The sequence below is a fragment of the Etheostoma spectabile genome, chromosome 5 (genome assembly GCF_008692095.1).
Source record: "Etheostoma spectabile isolate EspeVRDwgs_2016 chromosome 5, UIUC_Espe_1.0, whole genome shotgun sequence".
Lineage (NCBI taxonomy): Eukaryota > Metazoa > Chordata > Actinopteri > Perciformes > Percidae > Etheostoma > Etheostoma spectabile.
Window position 1 is genome coordinate 25,828,940 of NC_045737.1, and position 25,488 is coordinate 25,854,427.

General features: G+C 39.8%; 3 protein-coding genes across 9 annotated transcripts in view; all 3 read right to left on the bottom strand.

Annotated features, from left to right (window-relative positions):
- The window catches only part of dmtn (dematin actin binding protein), a 30,508-nt gene extending 17,882 nt beyond the window's left edge, over window positions 1–12,626 (bottom strand). For 3 of the 7 annotated variants that reach the window (XM_032516674.1, XM_032516677.1, XM_032516672.1), the window contains exons 1-2: window positions 12,504–12,626; window positions 987–1,034 (exon numbers count right to left, since the gene is read on the bottom strand). The gene's annotated coding sequence lies outside the window, so the exon portion shown is untranslated. The remainder of the gene's footprint in view (window positions 1–986; window positions 1,035–12,503) is intronic. The other 4 variants (XM_032516679.1, XM_032516676.1, XM_032516678.1 and 1 more) reach the window with 2 other exon arrangements.
- Window positions 12,627–14,178: 1,552 nt separating this feature from the next.
- Window positions 14,179–19,838, bottom strand: rsph14 (radial spoke head 14 homolog; the record flags this gene model as incomplete). Its single annotated transcript, XM_032516700.1, is given in 6 exon segments — window positions 14,179–14,536; window positions 16,192–16,328; window positions 16,806–17,043; window positions 17,430–17,548; window positions 18,792–18,894; window positions 19,551–19,838. Coding segments are annotated over 6 exon segments (1,062 nt in total). The 3' UTR covers window positions 14,179–14,246.
- Window positions 19,839–20,350: 512 nt separating this feature from the next.
- The window catches only part of srp19 (signal recognition particle 19), a 7,228-nt gene continuing 2,090 nt past the window's right edge, over window positions 20,351–25,488 (bottom strand). The window contains exons 2-5 of the mRNA XM_032516744.1: window positions 25,036–25,111; window positions 23,481–23,552; window positions 23,280–23,388; window positions 20,351–20,806 (exon numbers count right to left, since the gene is read on the bottom strand). Of these exons, the coding sequence (XP_032372635.1) occupies window positions 20,676–20,806; window positions 23,280–23,388; window positions 23,481–23,552; window positions 25,036–25,111 (388 nt within the window). The 3' untranslated portion in view covers window positions 20,351–20,675. The remainder of the gene's footprint in view (window positions 20,807–23,279; window positions 23,389–23,480; window positions 23,553–25,035; window positions 25,112–25,488) is intronic.

Below are 25,488 nucleotides of genomic sequence, written 5' to 3' on the forward strand. Positions count from 1 at the left end.
TGGCTCCTGGTGACCAATAGTCTGATCAATAAACTGGAGGAATCAGGTATCAGCTCTTCAGTCAGATGAGACAGAGAGGACGCTACTGTCAGAAGCAAGTCCAAGACTCATTTGGTCTCCACAAAGAGACAAAACTGTTTGTCATGTTTTGCATAAACTATTTATAATCTAGGTGTTCAGCTTGATCCATAAGGGCTCATAAAGGTGATTTTCACCTGTGTTATTTATCAATTATTTTTTCATTTCAAAACAGGGCTGATTATCTTTAAAAATAAAATGTGCAATACAGCCATGTTTGGATCTAAATACAACTTGAAAGTTAGTGCAAAAACATACTTTTAGTCCGGGATTTAAAGTCTCAAAGATGCCTGTTTTGTTATTTTTGGTGGCACATCTCTCTTTCTTTGTTTCATTTACTTGTAACACTAGTAGGGAACGGTGAAAAAAAGCACGCCGCTTCACACACAAGTGAGTCGAAGAGCGAGTCTGTTGCCAACCACTGCTGATTGATGGTGCCACTAACTGTGCGCCACTTGTGATTTTTCCCGGGAATGTCACCACAGACCATAGGCCACAGGCTCAATCACCATGCCAATTTCAACGATGCATACTGTAGAGAATTTTCCAGGTTATTACTTTAAAGGGTTAATATTTACAATGTAGGGCCCACGAAGATTAACCATTAGGTATGGGAATTAAGACTTGGTTTTTGGTCAGAGTTTTGTTAAGGTTGTAATGGGTAAAACAACTCTTCTAAATATCCTCCTACTGCATTTGTGTGGGTGAGTTGACTCAATTACTCTATATTGCTCCAACAAATTGTATGAAACTATCCGGTGTAAACAATAAAATAAACACAAAACTGAACTTAAATTCTCTTTGAAAACAAAGCAATGTCTCTTTGTATGCATCAAATCATCTAACGATAGTTTGATCGGTACAACAAAATTCAAATCATGCTTTAAATCTCAGAAAGGTTGACTTACATCTTTACAGTTGATTTTGCTGCAGCTCAGATTCTTCAGCTCACCAGTCTGCAGAAAGAAGACAGACTGTGTAACATAACAGACACACAGAGGACAGGAAACCGCCTCATCTTTCAGAATAATGTGTACAATTTCTACAGCAGACAGGTGAGCTTCAGTCCAGATGAAGTTGCAGACTGGATTAAAACTCTGTTAGAATCAGCAGATATCTGAATGGACTTCTGAACGGAGGCTTAGTCGTCCTTCTCTTGTTTGCTCTGTGACTATTTTTAGATTCACATTTTTATTTCCGGGAAGTCGACGCTGTTGCTAAGCGACAATGCTGGCAGGAGTTTGTTCTGAAAAATGAAATCCGTCAAACGAATGAAAACACGAAACTGAAAGATGTTCACTCTGACATCCATGTTTGACTAAATGAGTCCGCTGACCAGATTCACTCGTCCTGTTTTCTGAATGCTGCTGTCAGATTATTCATTGTTTCTCACAGGTGAACAATGACGTTCATCATCTGCACACCATTACATTAACAGGAAGTGATGTAAGCAAGTGAAGCTTACACTTTTTACATAAGAAACTGACAACTACTATTATTCAGTATTTGAGAGTCTGGGAGGAGGTCTAATGGGGCCTATATCTTAAGGATGAACGAGGGGTAATTGACTATTATTTCAATACTAAGATTTTGGAAACTTATGACTTTGAGCAACCATGACTGTAAACTGCACATCTATAAAAGGCCATGCACTTTACAGTTTGTGTCATATTGTGGGAACTTTTCGACACACTATACAGTGCATATACTTCAAGGTGAAACCTAGGACATTCAATAAAATTGTAAAAAGCAAAAGGCAAATAAAAATAGACATGTGTGTTGTTAAATGGTTAGTTATGCAATCACTAACACAGCTTTAACAAGAACACAGCTAAATATTGTAATATAATACTTATATAACATAATAATATTTATTCCAGCACCCTTTGCACTATGCTCCATAATTAAAATAATAATAACTATCATAATTATAATTTACTCCTGCATACTTTGCACTCTTCATTGCACTATTTTCTCAACCTGTCTATAGTGTTTCTGTTTATAGTGTGTATATATTGTTTGTTTTGTTGTTGTTGTTGTTTTGTATGAGTAAGGACATTGTGAGCAATACAATCCAAAGCAAAATTCCTCGTGTGTGTCCTCATTTCTGCCAAATTAATCTGATACTAAATTGAACACTATGTCAGGCTGAGTGAATGAAACACTTTGAAACACAGATTATCAGACTCACAATGAATATAGTCTGGTTGTTAGAAGTAATTCTCAGTCCAAATTACCCATTGTAAATGTAAATGTGCTGTATTTATATAGCGCTTTTCCAGTCTTAACAACTGCTCAAAGTGCTTTTACATCTACAGGAAACATTCACCATTCACACACATTCACACACTGTGGCCGGGGCTGCCGTACAAGGTGCCACCTGCTCATCAGATAAACACTCACACACATTCACACTCCGATGCGCAGCGGGGTTCAGTGTCTTGCCCAAGGACACTTCGACAATGACTGCAGGGGTGGGGATTGAACCACCAACCTTCCGCTCTACCACTGAGCCACAGCCGTAATTAAATTGAAACGAGCCACATCTGGCAGCCATTTATGGACCAAAAACTTTCATTTATCACATCCTGTCTCCTAAAAGATTACGCTCCCATACAACTAAACTGATTTCTCGATTAGTTTTTAAGGAAAGCCTTTTTAAGTCTGACTTTTGATTACAAATGCATCCAGGACAAAACCTGTTTCCCTTGAAACGTAATAGAGAATGTTATTTAGTTGAATGGTAATGTCATTTTTAAGACACAGGGCTGCAGCTGAATGTGCCGACACTCAGGTCCGATGAACCCGACTCAGCCGACTACCTAAACTGCATCATGTTTGAATAAAATATCAACATCTTAGCTGCAGAATATTTTAAACCTTGATCAACAATGACAGTGAACTTGTCCACAGTGAATACTGTTTGTGGATCTGCTGGCAGGAGTTTGTTTAAAATTAGGACTCCACACAAACTTCTATTTTGCCTTTGGTACATGCTCATTACATAAGTGTAATCATAATATATATTAATCTCTGAGGCTTTCTGAGACAATATTCCATGCCTCTACCTCCTCCATCACCTTCATGTATTTATCACTCACGTATATGATAGATGTCTTTATATATATACAGTATCTGCTGAACAGAGTTTGTTCAGGCTCTCAGCAGATCTGTGAGTCTGGAAGATATCTGAACGTTGCTAGGTTACCACACCCAGTGTCCAATCAGGTGGCAGAAATGTGGGAGAGACAAAGAGAGAGATGCTGCACTAAAATAGACCTCCCACTATCAGACCGCCCCAAAACCAATTGCAAAGGCCCATCACATTGTTTCTAAAACAACACACACACACACACACACACACACACACACACACACACACACACACACACACACACACACACACACACACACACACACACACACACACACACACACACACACACACACACACACACACACACACTTTTTGGGTGAATCCACCTTGTCTACAGCAGTTAGTGTTTATTCTGGCAATTCTCAGAATTCACATTTAAGTTCAGAGTGAAGGTGCTGTCAGCTGCTGGTGGTGTGTAGGAAGGAAGAGAGTGTTAGCAAAGTGTGAGTTCACACTCTTGACTGATTACATAAACAGTTTTCTGTGGAAGAAACAAAATGGAGACAAAAATAACCCAAAACATTTTACGTTATCAGTTTATCAGGAACATTACCAATTTTTTATACAACAGCCTAGAAAATGTTCACCAAAAAGATAAAATTGCCAAAACTATGACTGAAATCAGGAAATATCTGTTCAAAGATTAAGTCAACAAGTTCCACAAATACCACAAAATACTGAGGTTCAATACTCAGTTGTGCCTGCACATCCAGCAGTAATAGCAAAATATCAGTTGGTTGATGAATGTCAATACTGTCAATTTTCAAATAAATGCAAGAATTCAAATGATATCCATAACCAGCAAGAACAAATAAGAGCCAAGTGACTGACAGTAGAACTACCTGTACAATTCAGTATCATTTCCATTTCTACAGCACTTATTCATATATATATATATATGACTAATATATAACAACAGAAAGGTGAAAAAAGTATTCAAATTCTTTACTGCAGTAAAAGTACTAACAGGCTACTGTTAAAAAAAAATCTAGAAATCTACTACAAGTAAAAGTCCTGCATTCAAAACCCTATGTTATCAGCGAAATATAGTTAAAGTACTAATTGTGCTGTAAAATGTTCCCTGGTCAGTGTTTCCTATTATATCTGATGTTTCTGGGTTAATATGACTGCTAATGTGTATGTTGCATTTTACTGCCGTAGATGTTTAAAGTTGAGCTAATTTTAACTCTTTTATATATTGTTAGGTAGTTCAACCTAAGTTGGTAGCGTCGCTGTCCTGTGAGAACCACATGTTTTTAGCTTTGTGACATCACAAACACACATCAACACATCTGGAGATACATGGTTTCCACTGGACAGAAAGGGGATGAAAAATTGAAAAATAACTAAAGCTATCACACAGATGTAATGGAGCAGGAAGTACAAAATTTACCTCTGAGATGTAGTGGAGTAGATGAATGCTGAGGTAAAGTAAAATACCTCCAAACTTTACTTAAGTAATTAAACAAATGTACTTATTACTTACATTCCACTACTGACAAGCAGAGGGATATTAGCCTAATTGACTGCTTGACTTTTTCTCTGGGCGTCTACCTTCTTCTCTCTTTGTGTTAAGCATATAAATTATCATGTTATCACAGAGGAGGTCGTTAGTACCGGTCAATGCACATATTTCTACACAAAAAACACTCACTGAGGTCCTGGGAATGTGTAGACATTAAGATTTTTAACTGCCACACACGCACACAAGCACACGCACACGTGCACACGCACACGCACACACACACACACACACACACACACACACACACACACACACACACACACACACACACACACACACACACACACACACACACACACACATAGCATATAAAAGGTTGTAACGTTAAAGACGGGCTACCATATATAATGCACCAAATATGGTTAATTATATATGGTAGGGTTTATCTGCAGATACAAACGTAAAATGTTCTCTCCTATTTCCATCTTGAGGTTCAAAGCTGCAGAAACTCCTCTGATTATTTGTCCTGCTGGTTTCACACTTTGTCTCATCACGGTGTGCTTATCAAAGAGCTCTTGTCGAGTCGTGATGTAGTAAAATGTAAAACATGTTGATGCCTGAAGCTGTAAGTGGGTCAGATACTGAAAACTGCTGAGTCACAGCTTCACATACAGCTCTGACTGATTCTTCTAATTATTCTGTAGGTTGATGAACGTTTAGTGGTCTGCAAGTATTCTCATCTGCAACATTTTCACATTTAGTGTTTAGTGCATTAGACTAAGATGATAAAACAGATAAGGAAAGAGAAAGGATGGAGCTGAACAGTATACTGTGCAGTGTTTACTTATTAAAAATACCAATACATTACAGAATGTAAAAATACTCCATTTCAAGTACAAGTCCTGTAGTTACAGTAAAGCAAAAGAACACAATTATTATCAGCTGCATGTAGTTAAAGTCTCAGCAGTAGTAGTAGTAGCAAACTATGGAAATACTCTAGTAAAGTACAAGTAGCTTACCTCAAAATTGTACAGTACTTGCACAGTACTTGTACATGCAGTACTTGAGTAAATGTACTTAGTAACTTTCCAGCCCTAAGGTATTAAAGTACTATGAGTGATTGCATGCTATGTAATAAAGTGGCATGTTAAACATTCAGACAACATTCGGACCCTTATGTACTTTTCACTCATTTTTCATGAGCTACTTCCTCCAAATAATGAAGCTTCAGGAACTGACACTCTCAGCCAAGGAGGCTCCAAGGAATAAATCAATCACACTGATCAGTAAGGTACTGATCAGAAACAGACAGCAACCATGACCCACTGTCAACTTGAGCTGCTAAGTTTCGTTCTCAGATACAGAAAATCACAAGAAGCAACACTTTCAGCACTCTGTGTGTGCGTGCGTGCGTGCGTGCGTGCGTGTGTGTGTGTGTGTGTGTGCATGTGCGTGCATGTTGGCAGGCTTTAATCTCGCCTCACAGTGGTGTGACCACACCCAGCCTGTCGTCATTAAGTCAACGACTTCTTTCATTGGCCAACGCAGATGACATCACAGCGTAATGAAGATGTTTGTGCTAAAGTTCTGATTGACAGGAGTTCAACTAGAGTCAGGACTTGTCTTTCCTTACTAACCTACTCCCTTATTTCCTCCTTTCCTTCCCTACTCATTTGCTTTTGTTGCTTTCTAAGCTTCTCCTTTCCGTCCTTCTTTAATCACTGTTGTTTCTTGACTCTATACCTTTTACCTCTCCAAGCTATATTCTCCTTTCCTCCCCAATATCCGCCTTCCTTCCATATATTCCCTAATCTTTATCCTACCTCTTTCTTTCCTATCAAACTCCTTAATTAATTTACTTATCTCCTTCTTTCCTTGCCTACATCCTATTATCTGCCCTCATTCTTTCTCTAAATCTCATTTGATTTCCATTCCTGATGTTTTTCTTCCTTCCATACTTTCCTTCTCAAACTGTTTTCTTTCCATTCTCCCTTGTTTATTTGCCCTTCCTCCTTCGTTTTTTCCTTTAACAAACATCCTTCATCCTTTTCTTCCATATCTCTTTCTTTCTTCCCTCACCAGGGCTTCCTAACGCCACAATTCCTCATTCATTTCATACCTCTATCTTTCCTTCCCTGCCTACTCCTTGATCCTTCTTTCATTCCCTATCTCATCATTTTCTTTCCAGTTCCTTCCTTCCTTACTTTGTTTCTTCATTTCTTAGTTCCCTTCTTCCTTCCCTCGATCCTAGTTCCCTCCTTCCTTCCTTCATGTGTTCGTTCGTTCGTTCGTTCCTTACTTCCTTCCTTAATTACTTACATGCTCCCTTATTTTCTTTCCTTTTTCGTTTCATCCTCCTCCTCCCACCTGTTGTTTCATTATCACCCATCCACACAGTCCAGCTGTTATCATATCTTTCTGTTGTCATGATGACAGCTCCAGTATGAAACAGTGATTTGATGAAAGTTTCTCAACTTCACTGAGACCCACTGTCAAATTACTGGTTAAAAACAGACTTTATAAGTCCTTTCCTGTCTCCTTATTATTATTTCCTTTCTTAATATCTTTCTTTTTTTCTCGCTATACTCCAGCATTTCTTCCATTATCTCATCACTTCCTTCTTGAGTTTCATTATAACCAATCACACAGTCTGGCTGTGAGTTTTAGGAACACACCTGAATTGTGTGATCTGCTGCTGATTATACAGCTGACAGGTCATACTGTTATATTAAGATGTGTATGACAGCAGCTCACCAAGGTGAGATGACAAAGCAGAGCTGCATCTTTAAAAGTATCTGCATGAGAGCAGGAGCGAGGAAGGTTTTGTTCTGTCATATCAGCAAACACACTGACAACTTAAAATTCCTGCAGTTGAGTATCAACTGACAGAGATGACGGCAAACAGAACGCCTACAGCCACAACAACACAGTACAGTGTAACACCGCCCCCCTCCACTCAAACACACACACACACCACACACCAACTGCTGCTGGCTGGGCCTGTGCCGTGGGGGGTGTCTATGGTCCTCCAGCATCAACCCCCCCCCCCCACGTAGCCCCACTCGGCCCCCTGCTGCTCTCAGAGATAAGAGCTGATGCCTCCGTCTGCTGCAGGAACACTCTGGATTCTACTTACACCAATTCTCAGAGAAGATGAGCCATGCAACTTCTCTGATAACACCTGGTGTCCTGCTACAGACTGTCCTTTGATTAAATACTTCTGATCTGTTCATGTGGCCAGTTGAACTTTATGTTACTGGTTCTCCAGAGTCACAGGCAGCGGAGGAGGAAGTATTCGGATTGTATACTTAAGTAATAGCCGCAATAAGTCAAAAGTAAAAGTCCAACTGAAATAGTAATGTTGGCTAACGTAATGTTAACCTGTTAACGTAGAATTAGAGAAGTTGCCTACCCATACAGCTACTGTAGCTAATGTTATAAGGCAAAATAAATCGTGGGTTAGCCTAGCGCTGTTATCTGTAGTCCAAACAATCATACTAAAAATAACTTTATGATCTTGTTTAACGTTGTTGTAACCTTTTAACATTACGGTACATTGTAGCCCCCAAGCATTAGCACGTGCCAATTGGTATTGTAGCACATCGTGGTAACCCTCAGCTGGATCGATGTTGAAATATCATATCAATAAATTAGGTCTATACTGTATTACTGTGTTGCAAAGTGGCATGCAATTAATGAAAAGATGATGCCGTGTGGCAGAAAAAATGCTGTGTTACGGTTACTGAGTGTAATTCTGTGACATTGTATGATTTACAATTACTCTCAAACGTATCATCTGGTGTTTCCCGTGTTTTGCAACAAGTTAGAGCAACTAGTTGGGTCAAAGGTTATATGACGCTATTGACAGGCGATCAAATGCAATGAACCGTTACCCTGAGTAAAATGAGAGATTTCTCTGGGTTTGAATATTGTTGGAAACATTTGGGACAATGTAGGAACACAACTCAACAAAATATACATAACTGGTCGAGTTGTGTAAATGTGGAAAAGTTACATTTTATATTTTTAACTAGAAGCACTTACAGTAAGTATTATAATTAAAATGAACTTAAAATATACAAGTACAAGTAATAATGGACTGTGTCAGTGTTACATTTTTGTATGTTATGCTATTATAAGTGCTGCATTAACATCCAAGAAGCATTGTGTTTTATAGGATCATTACGGGTTTTTTAAATCTTAATCTGCAAAGTAAAAGTCAAAAAATTAAAAGTAAAATGTCAAAATAGGTTAAGTACAAGTAACTAGAATTGTAGTAACTACAGTATTTGAACTCACTGATGCTTCATGAGACCCAAACTGCAGTGAGGGATTCAAACCAGCAACCTGACTGAGCTCTACTCGTGCTTTCTATTTCTGCTGCAGTAGAGTGCCAATGGAGCAAAGTTTCTATTGTGTAACATGAGTGAAGATGACTCATGGGTCCAGAAATAGAGGAGAGTGCCCACGCAGCACTGAGGCATTCAGGAGCCGTACGAGTACAGGACACCACCGATGAGAACTAAACATAAACTGTGACTCTTCTAAAACCTTGATTTAAGTTTACAGAAAAGCTCGCAGAGACTTGAGTTTAACGACTCACTGACGTTTCATCACTGCATCCAAAAACAATTTGGGGAAAAGTGGTCTCTGCTTTCAGCAACAACATACCTCATAACTGAAGCATCCACACTTGTTTAGTTAACGGACCAATCAAGGAGGGTCCAGATGTTAACCACAAGTCCAACAGAAAGACTAAACAGCAACCATCAACCACAGCAGGCTGATTCTTAAAATTATGACCAGCTGAAAAAAGACACTATATAAACAGAGGTGGAGAACGTATTCTTCCTGTTACTGTTCTTGTTATGACTCTGTTACAAAAAAAGGTTCTGCAGTAAAAAGGTTCCTTCAGTGAAAGTATGTACGAGCACCACAATAAACTTCCCCATTGCTTCCGACCAGAACTCTGCAGCCCGGTTCATCACCAGCACCAGATCAACGGACCACATCATACCCCTCCTCACTCTGCTCTACTGGCTTCCTCTGCCCCACCGGATAAATTATTAAATTCTACTGCTAACCTTCAAAGCCCTCTACAACCTGCAAGCCCCTCCCCATACCCCTCAGACCTGTTTCTTCCTCAAACTCTTCCCAAAACACTTGGTTCTTCTCAGCTGCAGATTTAACTGCCACAACTTTCCCACTCAGCATCATGGGACCCAACATGGGTGCCAGACCATTAAACTGCTCTGCTCCACGTCTCTGGAACTCTATCCCACCTCACATCCATCAACTGGACTTTCTTCATCGATTCAAATCACAACTTAAAACACATCTGTTTCGATTAGCATACCCGACATAACTTTTACCATGTCCACCTTGATTTTATTGACTTGTAAATGTTTGTAACTAGTCACCTTGATTTTACCATTGCTTTTAATAAGGTCTTATTCATTTGTCTGGAAAACTGCCAACAAATAAAATGTATTTTATTATTATTAATAAAATTATTATTATAACATACAAATGTAAAGGCGTGAAGAGATTTAAGGGCAGCACAGTCTGTCTCTCTCTCACACTCACACACACACACACACACACACACACAGACACAGAGGCAGCAGCAGATTCTTTCTAGCTCCCACTGGACTGGGAACTCATTGTGCACAGCCACAGCAGGTTCAATAGGACAGAGAGTTGTCTTTCTGTCTGTCTGTTGCAGTTTTACAGTTCACATTATGTTTGTGTATCTGTGCTGGGTCCTTTGACCTCTGACCCTTAATTAAATATTCAGGACTAGAGAGTTAAAGCTTCTCTGCTTAAAGATACCAAAAGTTCTATTTTTAAAACTGAACAATTCACATAATGTCCTTCAGCAGAGGCTCTGTTGTTCAGTGTTTCCATGACGACGCTTCTCTTGCATCCCTCTTCAAAAAACAACCATCTCTATTATCCACATTTTAAACCTTACATAAATATTGGACCACATTTTATCCCAATTGATCCAAACGTTGTTGAGAAACCAGATCAACATTGGTTGCTTCTGATATCACTAAAAACTTAACATTCACTTTAAAATAAAATAATATTAAAATAATTTGATGGGATTTTATACTGTAAAAAGCCTCAGCCAACCTAGGTATAAATATAGCCTACACACTATTCTAAATATACAATCAAGTAACATAATGTCAACACTGTAAAGTCATCATGAATCACCAGAGGCTAAGTTTATAAATCTGTCATCTGTAAATTTACAAATTATAGGAATTAGACAGAAAGACAGACAGCTATAGCAGAGGTGGAAGTACTTAGATCCTTTATTTCAGTAAAATATAAATATTCCTTATACAAGTAAAAGGAGGCTAAAAAAAAGTCTGGAAGTATTATCAGCAAAAAGTATTTAAGTAGGCATAAAGTAGGCTACTGGTGGCTCCTTTCAACATGTTATAGTAGGTCTACTATAAAATTAAAAACATTTGATTCTGTTTTTATCACTAATTGATGTAAGAGCTTTTTAATGCTGTAGTTCATCAATTTGGAGAAAATGTTGAATACTTTTTGTTGGGTAGGTTAGTAGTAGCACTGCATCATATCACATAGCCTAACTTATCAAACAGCTAGCCTAAATGTGCAGTAAAAAGTACAGCATGTAGGCTACAGACTGAGAAAGATAGAGATATAGATGATAAGTCATTTACTGCAGCCATTTACAAAATTAGATATTGATGTTATCATTAAATTACCAGAACATTTGAAGGTAGCTACTTTATCGTCACATACACCCATAGCAAAACTCATTCCCTGCATTTAACCCATCCCAGCAGCCATTTACAGCGTTCTGGGACCAACCCGACTAGAACCTAGAACATGTTTCTTAAAGGGGGAGGGGGGGGGAACCGGAGCAGACATGGGGAAAACATTCAAATGCCCCACAGAAGGGCCCAGAACGATCGGGATCCGAACCCAGAAGCTTCTTGCCGCGAGGCCACAGCGCTAACCATTAGGCCACCATTCTGAAAAACATAATGGGACTTTTATGGCAGATGTTCTGATGTTGGATGAAGCGAGGGGCTGTTACATAAAACCATCCTCTCCTTCTTAATCCCCCCTCCACCCGTCCATCCCTCCATCCTTCATACCTTCTCTCTCCTCCGCCGGTGTGCTCACCAGCAGCCTCTTACATAACTTCAGACAGTGTTTGAACTATATCTGTCTATCAAGTCTCTATAATCTGATAATCAAACACTGTTTGGTTTCATATTTTTTAAGGTGACATGTAAAGAGTGAGACGCCAGCAGGAGGGAGGGGGGACGTCGGAGCATGTCTGCCCCGCTGCGGCGCACTGCAGCCCGGCGTTTTACAGCGCCGGCTCCCCTGGACAAGCTCGACAACAGCCTGGGAGGGAGTCTGGCCAAAGTCCCGCTTAAACCATCAGCATTCAAATCCTACAGTAATATTCCAACAATATCTCTATTATATTGTGCGTAGCCTACATCAGAGACTATTTTAATACAAACTTCACTTCGCAGTTTTGTTGGACATCAGAATATCAAACATGGGCTACATAGGCTACATCTCTATAACATTTTTCAGCTATTTTATAAAATGCGTAGGCTTATATTATTAAAAAAAAATGAAAACAGGCTGATATGTATTTAGGCTACAGGCTAATAGCATATTTTCCACAATTTTCTACATGAGGACTGCAGTTTTAATTATCATAGGTGATATTTGCGGTCACACACGCAGAAACATGTTAATTAAACCGAGAGCAGTGAAGCAAGAGGTGGAGCTTACCGGTTAGTTGTTACCGGTGTTTGTCAGAAACATCCAGCATGCAGCTCCGTCATCAACTGTTCCTCACTGCGTTCGCTCACAAATTTAATCTGAATGCGCTCGTGAGAGTGTGCGCGCGTATGTGTGTGATAGCAGCAGTGTGTCACCCCCCCTTTCTGGACCAGTCCATTTGCAACAGTGGGGAGGGGGTGGGGGGGTTTAAACATGAATCTTCTGTAATGCACTAAAGTGCTGCTCTCATGTATTTTTTTTTTGATTTTTCAGTATATTCATGTGAATACTTTAAGAGTTTAAACTTGAAGTGTCAGGCTGTAACACTTCTATGCCGTTCTATGTCAACTTTTAGTGTTTCTCTTCAGTTATCAGAAGTATTTTGTTAACAGGAGGTGGGGAACCCAGGGTGTCAGGGGGGACCCATTGCTAAATTTCTGTAGGTTGATGTGTGTAAAAATTAAATCTAAAAACGAATGGGTGATTTAAAAAAGTAACCATAAAATGTTAGTTATTGCTTTTAAACAAGTAGGCATGTCAGGTTCATGATGTTGACTTCTTTGATCAGATAGTTCCTGATTTAAATCCTTTTATTGAGACAAAGTTCTTCTTCAGCTGCTTGCAACATTTAACATTCAACACTAACTTTTGTTGCTGAATGCAAAAAACAGTTTTGTGGAAAAAAACAGTTTATATTCCTCAAAGTAAATCACTTTGGTGCCGTGACTCAGGTATCGCGTATTAGCACAAATATTTGAAACAACATTTCCCAAGATGTTGTTGTCAGTGTCCCTCTCCTCTTGATGTCAGCGCCCGGAGCTTCAACAGTAATCAGAGCTCAGGGTTAGGTGCGGATAAAGGAGCTCCATTCATGTTCCCGAGCTCATGGCCTTAATTTGACTCAAGGCTGATGGCTGCATTCAGAGCAGCAGGTCAGAAAGGAAACTCTATTCAGGACAAACACACTGCTGCAGGTGATGCTATATATGTGGCCCTGCTGGTGTCACTGGCCTCCAGAGGTCCTCAGTGATTTTAGACACTCAGATTTCACTGTATTGGAGTTTTTATGATACCGACCCGATACCGGATAAGCGGATGAAGATGGATGGTTGGATGATGTTCAGAGAGAGCCTGTAACAAATGTATACATATAAAAAAAAAAAGCTGTGGAAGCCCATTTCTGCCAATGGGATTAAAAAAAGATCCTAGACCTTATAATAAAAAACGTTTAGTACCTCAAAATAATGAAAAACATTCTCGAGATTTGCATAGGCCTAAGTCAAAATTTTGAGAAAGGTTCTTATTATAAATTAGCAGTTGTGTTGATGTTTTTCTGATTTCCTTTAATAATAACTCTTCTAACAGAGCATTCAAATCTGAACACATTTTGATTTTCGGGTTAATTTTACCAATGACTGTGGATTTCTCTTATTCTTATTCAACGGTTGTTCAGAAGGATCTTTGTCTTTTTCTGCCCTGTCAATTATCAGTCTGGTTAAGCTATGGAACAACATTTTGTTCTCCATGTACAAAACAAAATAACATCTATTTGTAAAAGGGGCTTCCTACAACCATTAAAACATATGAAGTAGTCCTCTCAGATACCCGACTGGACACAATCAAGCTTTGTGGGATTAGATTACTAACTTTTCAATGGTAGTGTAAATTAATGAAAAATAATAGATAGAATTGTTACATTTATTTATTATGTAATCCGCAGGTTTGTTCTGGAGGTTAGAGGTCATCAGGATCTCAGGGAGTCCAGGTGATGACCCTGACGGCGGTCTGAGCGTCCCGCCGGATGTCTTGGTCCTCCTCCGCAGCCTCACTCCTCCTCAGCAGCAGGGGAAGCTGCTCCAGCAGGAGGCGGCGCCCGTCCGGAGCTTCAGCCAGTGCAGTCAGAGCGCGCAGGGAGTACATGACCAGGGCCTTCCTGCTCTTCCTGCTCTTCCTTTCCTTCTCCTCCTCCTCCTCATCTTTGTTCTTGGACACCAGTTTGAGGAGGACGGGGATGATGTCCAGATCCAGACACTGCTGCTTACCTGCAATCAAACTCTGTTACCTCTGTTGCTTTTAAGTTTGACAAACAGATTAGTTATTAAAACCAATTTTTTCCAGCTGAGACTTTTTACTAAGGTCAAGCCCTGCCTGCTACGCAAAGACTTTGAAAGAGTCATCCATGCATTTATGACATCTTGATTAGACTACTGTAACTCTTTATATGTTAGATTGGATCGGTCATTCCTTCATTGGTTACAGTTAGTCCAGAACGCAGCTGCTCAACTTTTAACCGGGACCACATTACACCAGTTTTGGCCACGCTCCACTGGCTGTTTTAGGATTGATTTTTAAATTATTTTTCTTTGTTTTTAAGATTTGAAATGTGTTCTTGCCTTCTTATTTATCCAAGCTTTTTCATGTCCTCACACCCGTCAAAGCACTGAGGTCTTCCAATCAGATGCTCCTCAATGTGCCCAGATCCAGGTTAAAAAACAATAAGGTGACCGAGCCTTTGCAGTGGCTGCTCCAAACCTCTGGAAAAGTTTACCTAATCCTAAAAGAACAGCTCGGACCGTTGAAACATTCAAGTCCTTGCTTTCTTTTACATTCCCAAGACCCACTGCTATTCATTGGCTTTCAATTGAAGTTCAACTTTGACACCTTGTTTTTTTTTTTTCTACTGTTGGTTATTTTGTTTTGAGTATTGTTTGTGTAAATTATCATTTGAGTTTTTTGAGATTGTTAAGCACTTTGGTCAACTTTGGTTGTTTTTAAACGTGCTATATAAATAAAATAAAATTGAACTGACCTGGATAGGTCAGGAGGAGTCACATGGTAGGTTTAAGGTTAAGACAGAAGACAAACTCTCCTGTTGAGTCATCTGAACAAAACTGTAACAACAGAATATCTGACCTTTTAATAAAAGCAAGAAGCTTGTGTACGAATAGTCTCACCTTCCTCCACAGCGCTGCGGAGGAAGGTCTGGCTAGTTCACTCAACCTTCCGGTATAGGAGAAAAACATGCTCTGGTTAATTGGCATTTTTTTAAACCACAATCAAACCAAATCACAATTGTCTTGGGCAGCACTAAGTGCCAGACGCAGGTACGGTGCCTCTGCAAAATAGCCTTGGGTCTTGGACTCAATCAAAATAATTTGATTGTCGGTTCTAGCTCAGAGGACGTTTCCCGAATCAACCACAGTTTAGAATGCCAAGAAAAAGAAAGCAGAAGGCGAGGGACATCCGGAAGAACCTCCGACGACACCAGGTCTATCCCATAAAGGAAACGCCGTTGACATACTGTAGACTAGTGTACATAAAAACAAAGTCAAGCAGACTCCCAAGGCGCATTTCACTAATAATAATGTAATTGTAGAGCTTCACATTATGCTATGTGCTCTGCTAAGAAGGAGTTAAACCTAAACATTGTAGTAACTTAATAAAACCACAGTGACAGGATTTATTCCTTGGCTTCTTCTTCTCAACAGCAACTGAGGCTCATGGGCATTGTAGTATTAAGAGACAGAATAAAACCTGATTTGTTGTAATAATTCAAACTGAAAGAAAGTTGTAATATTTCAAACTGAAGGTCAGAACATGAACCTGTGTGATGGTTACATAATCCAGGAGAATGAAAAAAAAATCTTGAAATGAGAATCTAGAGTGAGGAAAAATGCTTCAAGGTGTGTATTTGTACCTGTGGTGATGATCACAGTGTACATGATGACTCCTGCAGCGTTGGCCTGAACCTCGATGTCTTCGTCATGCAGCAGGTCGACCAGGACAGGAAGTAACGACTCCTCACACACCTGCAGCTTCCCATCCTCGCAAACACTGGAACCAGCAAAACAAAGACAGATTTAAAGATAATATTACAGACCGGAGAGCTGGGAGAGAGAGGGAATAATATGCAGCAGAAGACCAAGGGTCAGATATGAACCAGAGCCACTACCAAGGGCTCAGCATACACAGGGCAAACACTCTACTGGGTGAGTTGGAGGTGGCCCTTATACTGACATTTTTTAATGGGATTTTGTATGTGTAAATGTATGATGAATGATATATATATCAATGTTGGAAAAGTATCAGTATTAGTTGGTTAACAACATGTTACAGCGCTAACATGCATTTTTTTCTGCTAAGGAGAGGCTGTTAACTGCTGTGTTGAATGAATTTGAAGTGTGAGTTTATGGGCAAGCGCTGAGTTCAAGTGAAAGTATAAGCCCTGAAAGAAGTTGAGGTGTGAGTTGCAGTAACAACGTTGCAGCACACTTCCCCACTCTTTGAAACAGAGCCTGCATGGTGTTTAACCTGAGGGCCATTATAACTGCAGCCGCCTCCCTGCGGATGTTCGAGGAGCGGTGGGAGAGTCTGTGGCCCAGCAGCGAGACACCGTCAGAGGCCAGAGCCGGCAGAGCATCCAGCCTGGAGCAGGAGCTTAGGGTGGAGAGGAGTAGCACCTGCACCTCCTCTTCCTCCTCCTCCTCATCTTCCTCCTCTCTCAGCTTCAACATCAGTTTAGGAACCAGAGTCAGGAGAGCCTCTGCACCTGCAGTGATATAATCTCAGGTCAGACTAATTTATTTGGAGGAGAAAACAAAGGTGAACTGTCTGTTATAAATGTCGACTCCTGCTTTACCAGTGACCTGCCGTACTAACTGTAGTTGTGCTCACACAGTTTACCTGTTTTTTTTACAATCACTTACTAGTTTTCCTTTTAGAGGGAAAACAATTTAATGGAGAAAGTGTTTGATATCACATTAAAGTATTCAGTGAAATAACAGAAATAATACTTATTTTTTCCCTTTAAGTAAAATAAGGAGAGTTTTAAATTGCTGCATGTTAATTGAATGAATTCTCAGTTTTGGCTGATTGTTACAGAACAAATAACTGATTAAAAACTCCAAAGTGTTGATAGAGACATGATGAGTTTACCTGCAGGCAGCAGAGTGAGGCGGTTCAGCACTCGGTGGACATTTCTCCTGCAGGAGGACGAGCTGTCGTCCATTAGCTGAGAGAGAGGAGGGAGGAGGGAGGAGGAGAGCAGGGCCTGTCTGCAAAAGGAGACAACAGAGACAAACAGTGGATTTAAAGCTATACTTTTGTTACACTTGTTGCTGTCTGTCACTTATCTCCAAAGTCAAAGCTTCACTGTGACAAAAGCCTTCACGACAGTTTGATTCTCAGTAATTTGTGTTTTACTGCCACCGGCAGTTGACATCATAAAATAGGCTACAGCAAGGACAAATTGCTCATTGCTGAATCTCTCTGTTAACAAGTATTGTGTGTGTATCACAGCCTGATATACTGTATCTTCTTCCTCTGTGCCATAAAAACCCTGAGTGACAAGTTCCTTCATTGCTATTAAAACCATACTTTAGTTTATTTTGTCCCCTCGGTCCCTTATGTTAAATCCCATGCACGTAACCCGGGTGTTGTTTTAGACTCCCATCTTTATCTGAAAAAACAAATATCATCTGTTAAAAAGACAAGTTTTTATCACATAGGAATAATTTCCAAACTCAAGTCTGTTCCGTCATACAATGATCTGGAAAAAGTCATCCATGCCTTCATAACCTCCCGCCTAGACTGTTGTAACTCTCTTTACTTTGTGGGCTGCTCACGAACACAAAAAAGCGTAAACACACCTGTCCTAGCCTCCTTGCACTGGCATCCAGTCCAGTCTAGGATACAATATAAAATACTGCTGGTGGTTTTTAAAGATCTTCATGCCCCCAGCTAAATAGCTGGCATCATTCATCCCTATGTAACCCCCAGGTCCCTCAGATCCTCAAGTCAAGGCCTCTTCCATGTCCCATGGCTCAGCTTTGGAACCAACTCGACATCAGAAATGCCCCTTCAATTACAATATTCAAAAGCAGGCTCAAAACTCACCTATTTACATTGGCCTTCCCTGTGTTTTAATTGTCTTACCCTGTTATGTCTGTAATTAAGTATTTGTCTCTTGATGTTGTCTTAGCTTAAATCACTGATCTGTAAGTGTATTAATTTCATTTTATTTTATTATTCTATGGTTAATGTGCAATGTACAGCACTTTGGTCAGTGCGAGCTGCTTTTAAATGGGCTATAAAAACAAATCTTACTTCCTGACTTATTTTGAATCAATCCCACATACACCGTCCTGCTGCCACAAATTCTCACTACAGCACCAAATGGTAATTCATCCACCGTTGAAACTAGTCCCCAACAAATGACCTCTTTACTCCTGTTTGTTTGATAAAAAACTACAGTGAGTGGCTGTTATAGTCAGTCTGTCTGTCTGTCTGTCTACCTACCTGCCGATGCTGTGGGCAGTCATGAGGTAAAGCAGCTCACAGGTTTTTGCTCTGACTGATGAATGTTCATCCTCAAACAAAACCTTTAACTGCTCCAGAAAACCTGCAGAAGAAGAAGAATATGTCAGCAGTCTGTACGACAGGAGGCCCAAATTGAAATTTGACTCTTTTTTCCTCCAATTGTAGGGTTAATTTCCTTTCGTTTCCCATCTCTACATTTAATATATCATCCAAAATCAATTATATGTTTTGTTCCATACTACTTAATTCTTTTAATAACAGAATGACTGTGTATAAACATGGAAATCCTGAAAAAACTAAGAGAAAAAATGAACTCCTTGAGTGATTAAAAAGGCGCTGTTCAATAAAATGTATTATTATTAACTCAAGGTACCTCAAAATCTGTTGAACTAAAAAACAGATGCAACATGGTAGTTTCCCACTATACCCAAGTCTCTCTAGGTATATATTAATTTGTAAGTAAGTAGCTAACTGTTTTGCTTACAAATTAATAACAGCACATTTTCCCACTCTTTAAAATTAAGTAAAATCCAATTCATTTTCTGTCTTATTGAGTAGCAAACTGACTAATAGTTCTAGCTGTAGGCTACGGTTTATTCTACTATAAACTAACAAAACATCAGATTTTTACAAACTCTTTGTGTCTTTTGTGTGTAAAAATCTTAATTAGTAAAAGTAGCTATAACTGTCAGATAAATGCAGTGGAGTAGAAAGTAGTGAAATCGGAGTTATTATCACCCCCGTTAACAGTCTGGTAGAGGCGCTCCGGGTCGTGCATCAGGTCGCAGAGTGAAGCCAGAGCCCGCAGCCTCCCGTCCGCTTCCGGCTGCTGCAGCTCCTCGAACAGCTGTGGCACGGCCTGCCGCCCAAAGGCCACCGGAGCCCGGCTTGGATCTATAAGATAGCCGGCCATCTGGTGTTCGTTAATTGACCTAGTTTAAAACACCTAACTAGTTAACCACAGAGCTCACCGGCCTAGCTAGGTGGTAAGTTAGCCAACATGCAAAAACACCGTTGCCTGGTAACCTAATACAAAGAGCCGAAGAGATGACGTCTCGTCTGGGGTTAGCCCCATACTGTACGTAAACATGATTTATGGTTAGTCTATGGCTACAGGGCACTGGTTTTACTTTACGGTGACACTGAAGCGGTTCTATGCTACTTACTACAGCAACCATTCACTGACAAAAACTGTCATTGACTATTCATACACTTCAAGAAATAAAAACCGTTCCTTCTTCATGTAACTTCATTTAACATCCAGTTCAGCAGAATTTAAGCTTGTTTTGACAGAACAATCAGGTCCAGTTTATTTTTTAAACTCACTCAAGTTCTGGTTCAGCTGGACTCGTTCTAAACTACAGCTTAGCTAGCCACATGCTAAGTGAATGAGCAACAGCCATTAATTTGGACGAGGTCAAATTGCCAAATCAATATTTATAACATTTGAAAATAAACTATACTTTTTCCCTAACATGCTCCACACAACACGTTTCTTTGGTTACTTTTCAAAGGACGAAAAAGTAGATAAAATGAAATGTGAGAAAAGGAACTCTTTATTCATCTGGTCTTCAAAGAAAATGTTACAACATGTGGGGAAGGAGGGATAAAGTGTTAAACAGAAGCAAACCTGTGAGCAGGTTTCAAAAGGTCTCAGGTCACAGAAATGTTCAGTTGAGTCAAAATATTAGGACTTAAAAGGGGAAACTGCAGTTGAACGAGTTTCTGAGGTCTCAATGACAACAAACTCTTTAAAAAAAAACAAAAAAATACAAACTCACAAAACTTCAATAAAAGTTGAGGGTTTTATTCTGCCTGACACGCAAACGTAAAATTAATTTAAAAATGAAAATATCTATGCATTTATTTCTTCTTTTTCTTGCTCTTCTTTCCTCCCTCTCCCTGCTGAGAGCTGGTGTCTCCTCCTCCACTTTTCTGGGTCCGAGTCTTTAGTTTAGGGATCATCTCTGCTACGTAAAACATCACATCTTTACCTAAGGAAAAAAAAATAACATTACCACTTTACTCATGTTTAGCCACCGCTGATGTCACTTTTACCAGTTAAAATGACAAATGTCTCTGGCGGCAGGTCATATCAGCTGATCACTAATAAACTTTAATTTGGTCAGTTACTTGAAAATCTCACTTAGCCAGACCCTCCTCCACAGCGCGCTGGAGGAGAGTGGCTACAGTGAGGGAAACGGTATTTGATCCCCTGCTGATTTTGTACATTTGCCCACTGACAAAGAAATGATCAGTCTATAATTTTAATGGTAGATTTATTTGAACAGTGAGAGAACGAACAACAACAAAAATCCAGAAAAACGCATGTGAAAAATGTTATAAATTGATTTGCATTTTAATGAGGGAAAATGTATTTGACCCCTCTGCAAAACATGACTTAGTACTTGGTGGCAAAACCCTTGTTGGCAATCACAGAGGTCAGACGTTTCTTGTAGTTGGCCACCAGGTTTGCACACATCTCAGGAGGGATTTTGTCCCACTCCTCTTTGCAGATCTTCTCCAAGTCATTAAGGTTTTGAGGCTGGTGTTTGGCAACTCAAACCTTCAGCTCCCTCCTCAGATTTTCTATAGGATTAAGGTCTGGAGACTGGCTAGGCCACTCCAGGACCTTAATGTGCTTCTTCTTGAGCTACTTCTTTGTTGTCTTGGCTGTGTGTTTTTGGGTCATTGTCATGCTGGAATACCCATCCACGACCCATTTTCCCAGAGGAAAGGAGGTTCTCACCCAAGATTTGATGATACATGGCCCTGTCCATCATCGCTTTGATGCGGTGAAGTTGTCCTGTCCCCTTAGCAGGAAAACACCCCCAAAGCATAATGCTTCCACCTCCATGTTTGACGGTGTGGATGGTGTTCTTGGGGTCGTAGGAAGCATTCCTCCTCCAAACACGGCGTGTTGAGTTGATGCCAAAGAGCTCCATTTTGGTCTCATCTGAACACAACACTTCTTTCACTCAGTTGTCCTCTGAATCATTCAGATGTTCAATGGCAAACTTCAGATGGGCATGTTTATGTGCTTTCTTGAGCAGGGGGACCTTGAGGGCACTGCAGGATTTCAGTCCTTCACTGCATAGTGTGTTCATAATTGTTTTCTTGGTGACTGTGGTCCCAGTTGCCTTGAGATCAGTGACAAGATCTCCCGTGTAGTTCTGGGCTGATTCCTCAATGTACTTATAATCACTCCAACTCCACGAGGTGAGATCTTGCATGGAGCCCCAGGCCAAGAGAAATGGACATTTCTTTTGTGTTTCTTCCATTTGCGAATAATCGCACCAACGGTTATCACCTTCTCACCAAGATGCTTGGCAATGGTCTTGTAGCCCATTCCCTGACTTGTGTAGGTCTACAATCTTGTCCTTGACATCCTTGGAGAGCTCTTTGGTCTTGGCCATGGTGGAGAGTTTGGAATATGATTGATTGATTCCTTCTGTGGAAAGGTGTCTTTTATACAGCTGAGATTAGGAGCACTCCCTTTAAGAATGTGCTCTAATCTCAGCTCATTACCTGTATAAAAGACACCTGGGAGTCAGAAATCTTTCTGATTGAGAAGGGGTCAAATACTTATTTCCCTCATTAAAATGCAAATCAATTTACAACATTTTTGAGACGCGTTTTTCTGGATTTTCTTGTTATTATTCTGTCTCTCACTGTTCAAATAAATCTACCATTAAAATTATTGACCGATCATTTCTTTGTCAGTGGGCAAATGTACAAAATCAGGGGATCAAATACCGTTTCCCTCACTGTACTCCACATAGCATTTGGGGATGGGAGGAAAACGTGCTCTGGTTTATTGGCATTTCTTTAAAACAATCACGATCATCTTGGGCGGTGCCGAGGAAAAGTCGCGGTGCCGCTGCAAAATAGGCTTGGAAGGAATTTGTTTTGTACGTTCAAAAGTTGTTTTAATTGTGCAACAGAAAACACAGATTGGACAGGTAGTCTAGCTATCTGTCTGGATTTACCCTACACAGATCTGAGGAGCAGTTAACCATAGTCCTCAGAAATCCACCAGAGATTAAAATGCCAACACAAAGAAAGCCCAAGGCAGCTCTGGCCTAAATAAGTGAAATGTGTAACGTTGTCAAGGATAGACTAGTAACTTGATGACAGAAACAAAAGGTTTGGATGTCTTTACCTCGACCACCGATCATCTGTGAGGGGAGAAGCTCCACTCTACTCTTTTTTATTTATATCAGATCAATAATTTAATCTGATGAACTATAGTTTTGAATAAGGACATTCAGTATTTAGATCAAGTAGCTCATGAAAAAGTAAGTGTGGATGGAGATTAAAAAAATGGATCAGGACATTCTTAGTTTGGGATTATACAGTTTGTGGCTCTGGGGAAAAAAACTGAGTATATCAACTCAACTAGACAAATATGGTCAGAAAACACATTTTATGATCGCACAAAGTCAAAACATGGTTTGTTGGACTTACGAGAGGCAAATTTGTCCTGACAAAGGCTGCCGTCCGCCTGCTTCACCTGAACTCGGACACGTCCTCTGAACTGGACATCCCTGTTCCATTCTCTGGGGTGCATTTTGTTCTGGGAAACAAACGCATAAATATATAATTGTTTTTATCTTCATGAAGGGATTTTCTGAATTCCTGCAGGAAAAATAAAGTTTTTCTTCTTACCTCCACGTAGACATTCATCCCAGCTGCCGTCAACACGTCTCTGATCTCAGCGCAGGACGGATTTTCCACCGCCTGCAGACACACGACAGCAGCTGTTTGTCTACTCATTGGTTTATTTACTGCATGTCACACTACATTTACAAAGTATTGCTTTCATCTAAGGCTGCGTAATGAATTGAAAATTGCCATGTTTGAAGTAGCGGGATGTCGGTTGCATCAAAATAAACACATTTGCCTTGAAAATATTTTAGGTATTATCGCTGCTGTGCTTTGTACATGGTGGTAATGGTAAAGTCGGACAAGAGTGACTAGGGTTGTTGGACTTCTAGCCCACCTGTATTCAGGACACCTCCGCCTATACAGTACTGCATGTCTGTAGACCTTCATGTATTGTAATATGCCTTGCTGTAAAACCAATTGCCTTATGAGGGGGAAGTTGACTTAATTTCTATGTAAGATGCATCAACAAATGAGAACAAATAAATAACAAAAATCTTGTTAAAGGCTGTTCAGACTGCTACAACGAAAGTAACACCGCAAACTAGTACAATGATCGGAAACATCACAAATAGACGAGAAAAACTTCAGCAGAAAATACCCGACGCCTCGACCACTCTCCATTCTGGGAACAGTTGCACATTTCTTGGTTAATATTTCATCTACTTTGTTTCACACACTGTGCAGCTCTTTTCATTTTAATGTATTCATATTTTTGATTGTAATTTTTTTATATAACCGATGCTTGCCTTTGGCAAAACTTCTTTTTTTCTTCTTACTATATAAATTAATATGGACCAAAACACCAAGGCAAGTTCCTTGCATGTGAAAACCTACATACATACAGTAAGTGAACTTGATTCCGACTCAAACATCCAGCGACTGCAGAGTCTGATTATAACCATTACTCATTGCCTTCCAACAACTTTTCGTCATGTTTTGCAACCTGTACTAATGCTACATGCCAAAGTTAAGTGTCAAGCAAAAACAAAGCATCATTTTAAAGCCATGAACTGTGTAAACAAAACATACATAAACCTGACAGTCTGGACTTCATCCTGTGTCTACATACTATGTTTCCCTAAGGGTCACATTATTAAAGCAGCTCTTCACCTGCTTGACTTTTGGAAGTGGTAAAAATAACAACAATTGCTAACAACAGATCAAATGTAGTGAAAGCAGTCTCCCTTGAGACAAGGCCTGGTCAAAGCCTCAGTGTTTTGGGGGACATCTGGCCACAGGTGAGCATTGAGTATTAGAGACATCCGATTTAGTTGAAGTTTTGTAATTTAGCATGTCTTGCTGCATATAAACTGTCCATTTAAAACAGGAGATACTCTCTTCTGCATGAAGAAGACAATGAATATGTTGTTTTTAAAAAAATGAGTCTCCTTAAGGATAGTGGGAGTCACTAACCCTAACCAGAATCGTGCAGCCCTGATCTCATTACCCGCCTTCTGCTAACAACCAGCTGTTTGTTGGAAGATAGAAATATTGAACCAAGAAAAACTAAAGGTGTTCTGATTAAACATCATGAAAAACTGTAGAAAGTAAAAACCTTCTCTGCAGGGATCCTTCGTCCTTCAGCCAGCGTCTTCTTACTGTTGATGTAGATGGGATAGACGCAAATAAACCTGAAAAACATCCCAGACGTTAAAGCTACAGTACCGTATGGTCCAGTGTTAAAATACGGTACTTTCTCATTCTAATATGCATCTTGCACGCTGAATTTGCACTATTGTGTCTATATTGCCAATAAAACTGATTGTGATTATTGTATGTTTTGTAATTTTTTATGTTGTATATTAAAGTTTTAAATCCCATCAACTTTGCCTCTTCATTAATTCCTGCTGATTTTAAAGTAATAGTACAATTGGTATCATGGTTTTTTAAAGTTTTTTAAAGGTTAGAGGATTGTAAAAAAGAACGTCTGGTAACGATCGCTAAAGGTTGTAACGTTAAGATAACGTTAGGGGAACGTTCGCTAAAGGTTGCAACGTTAAGATAACGT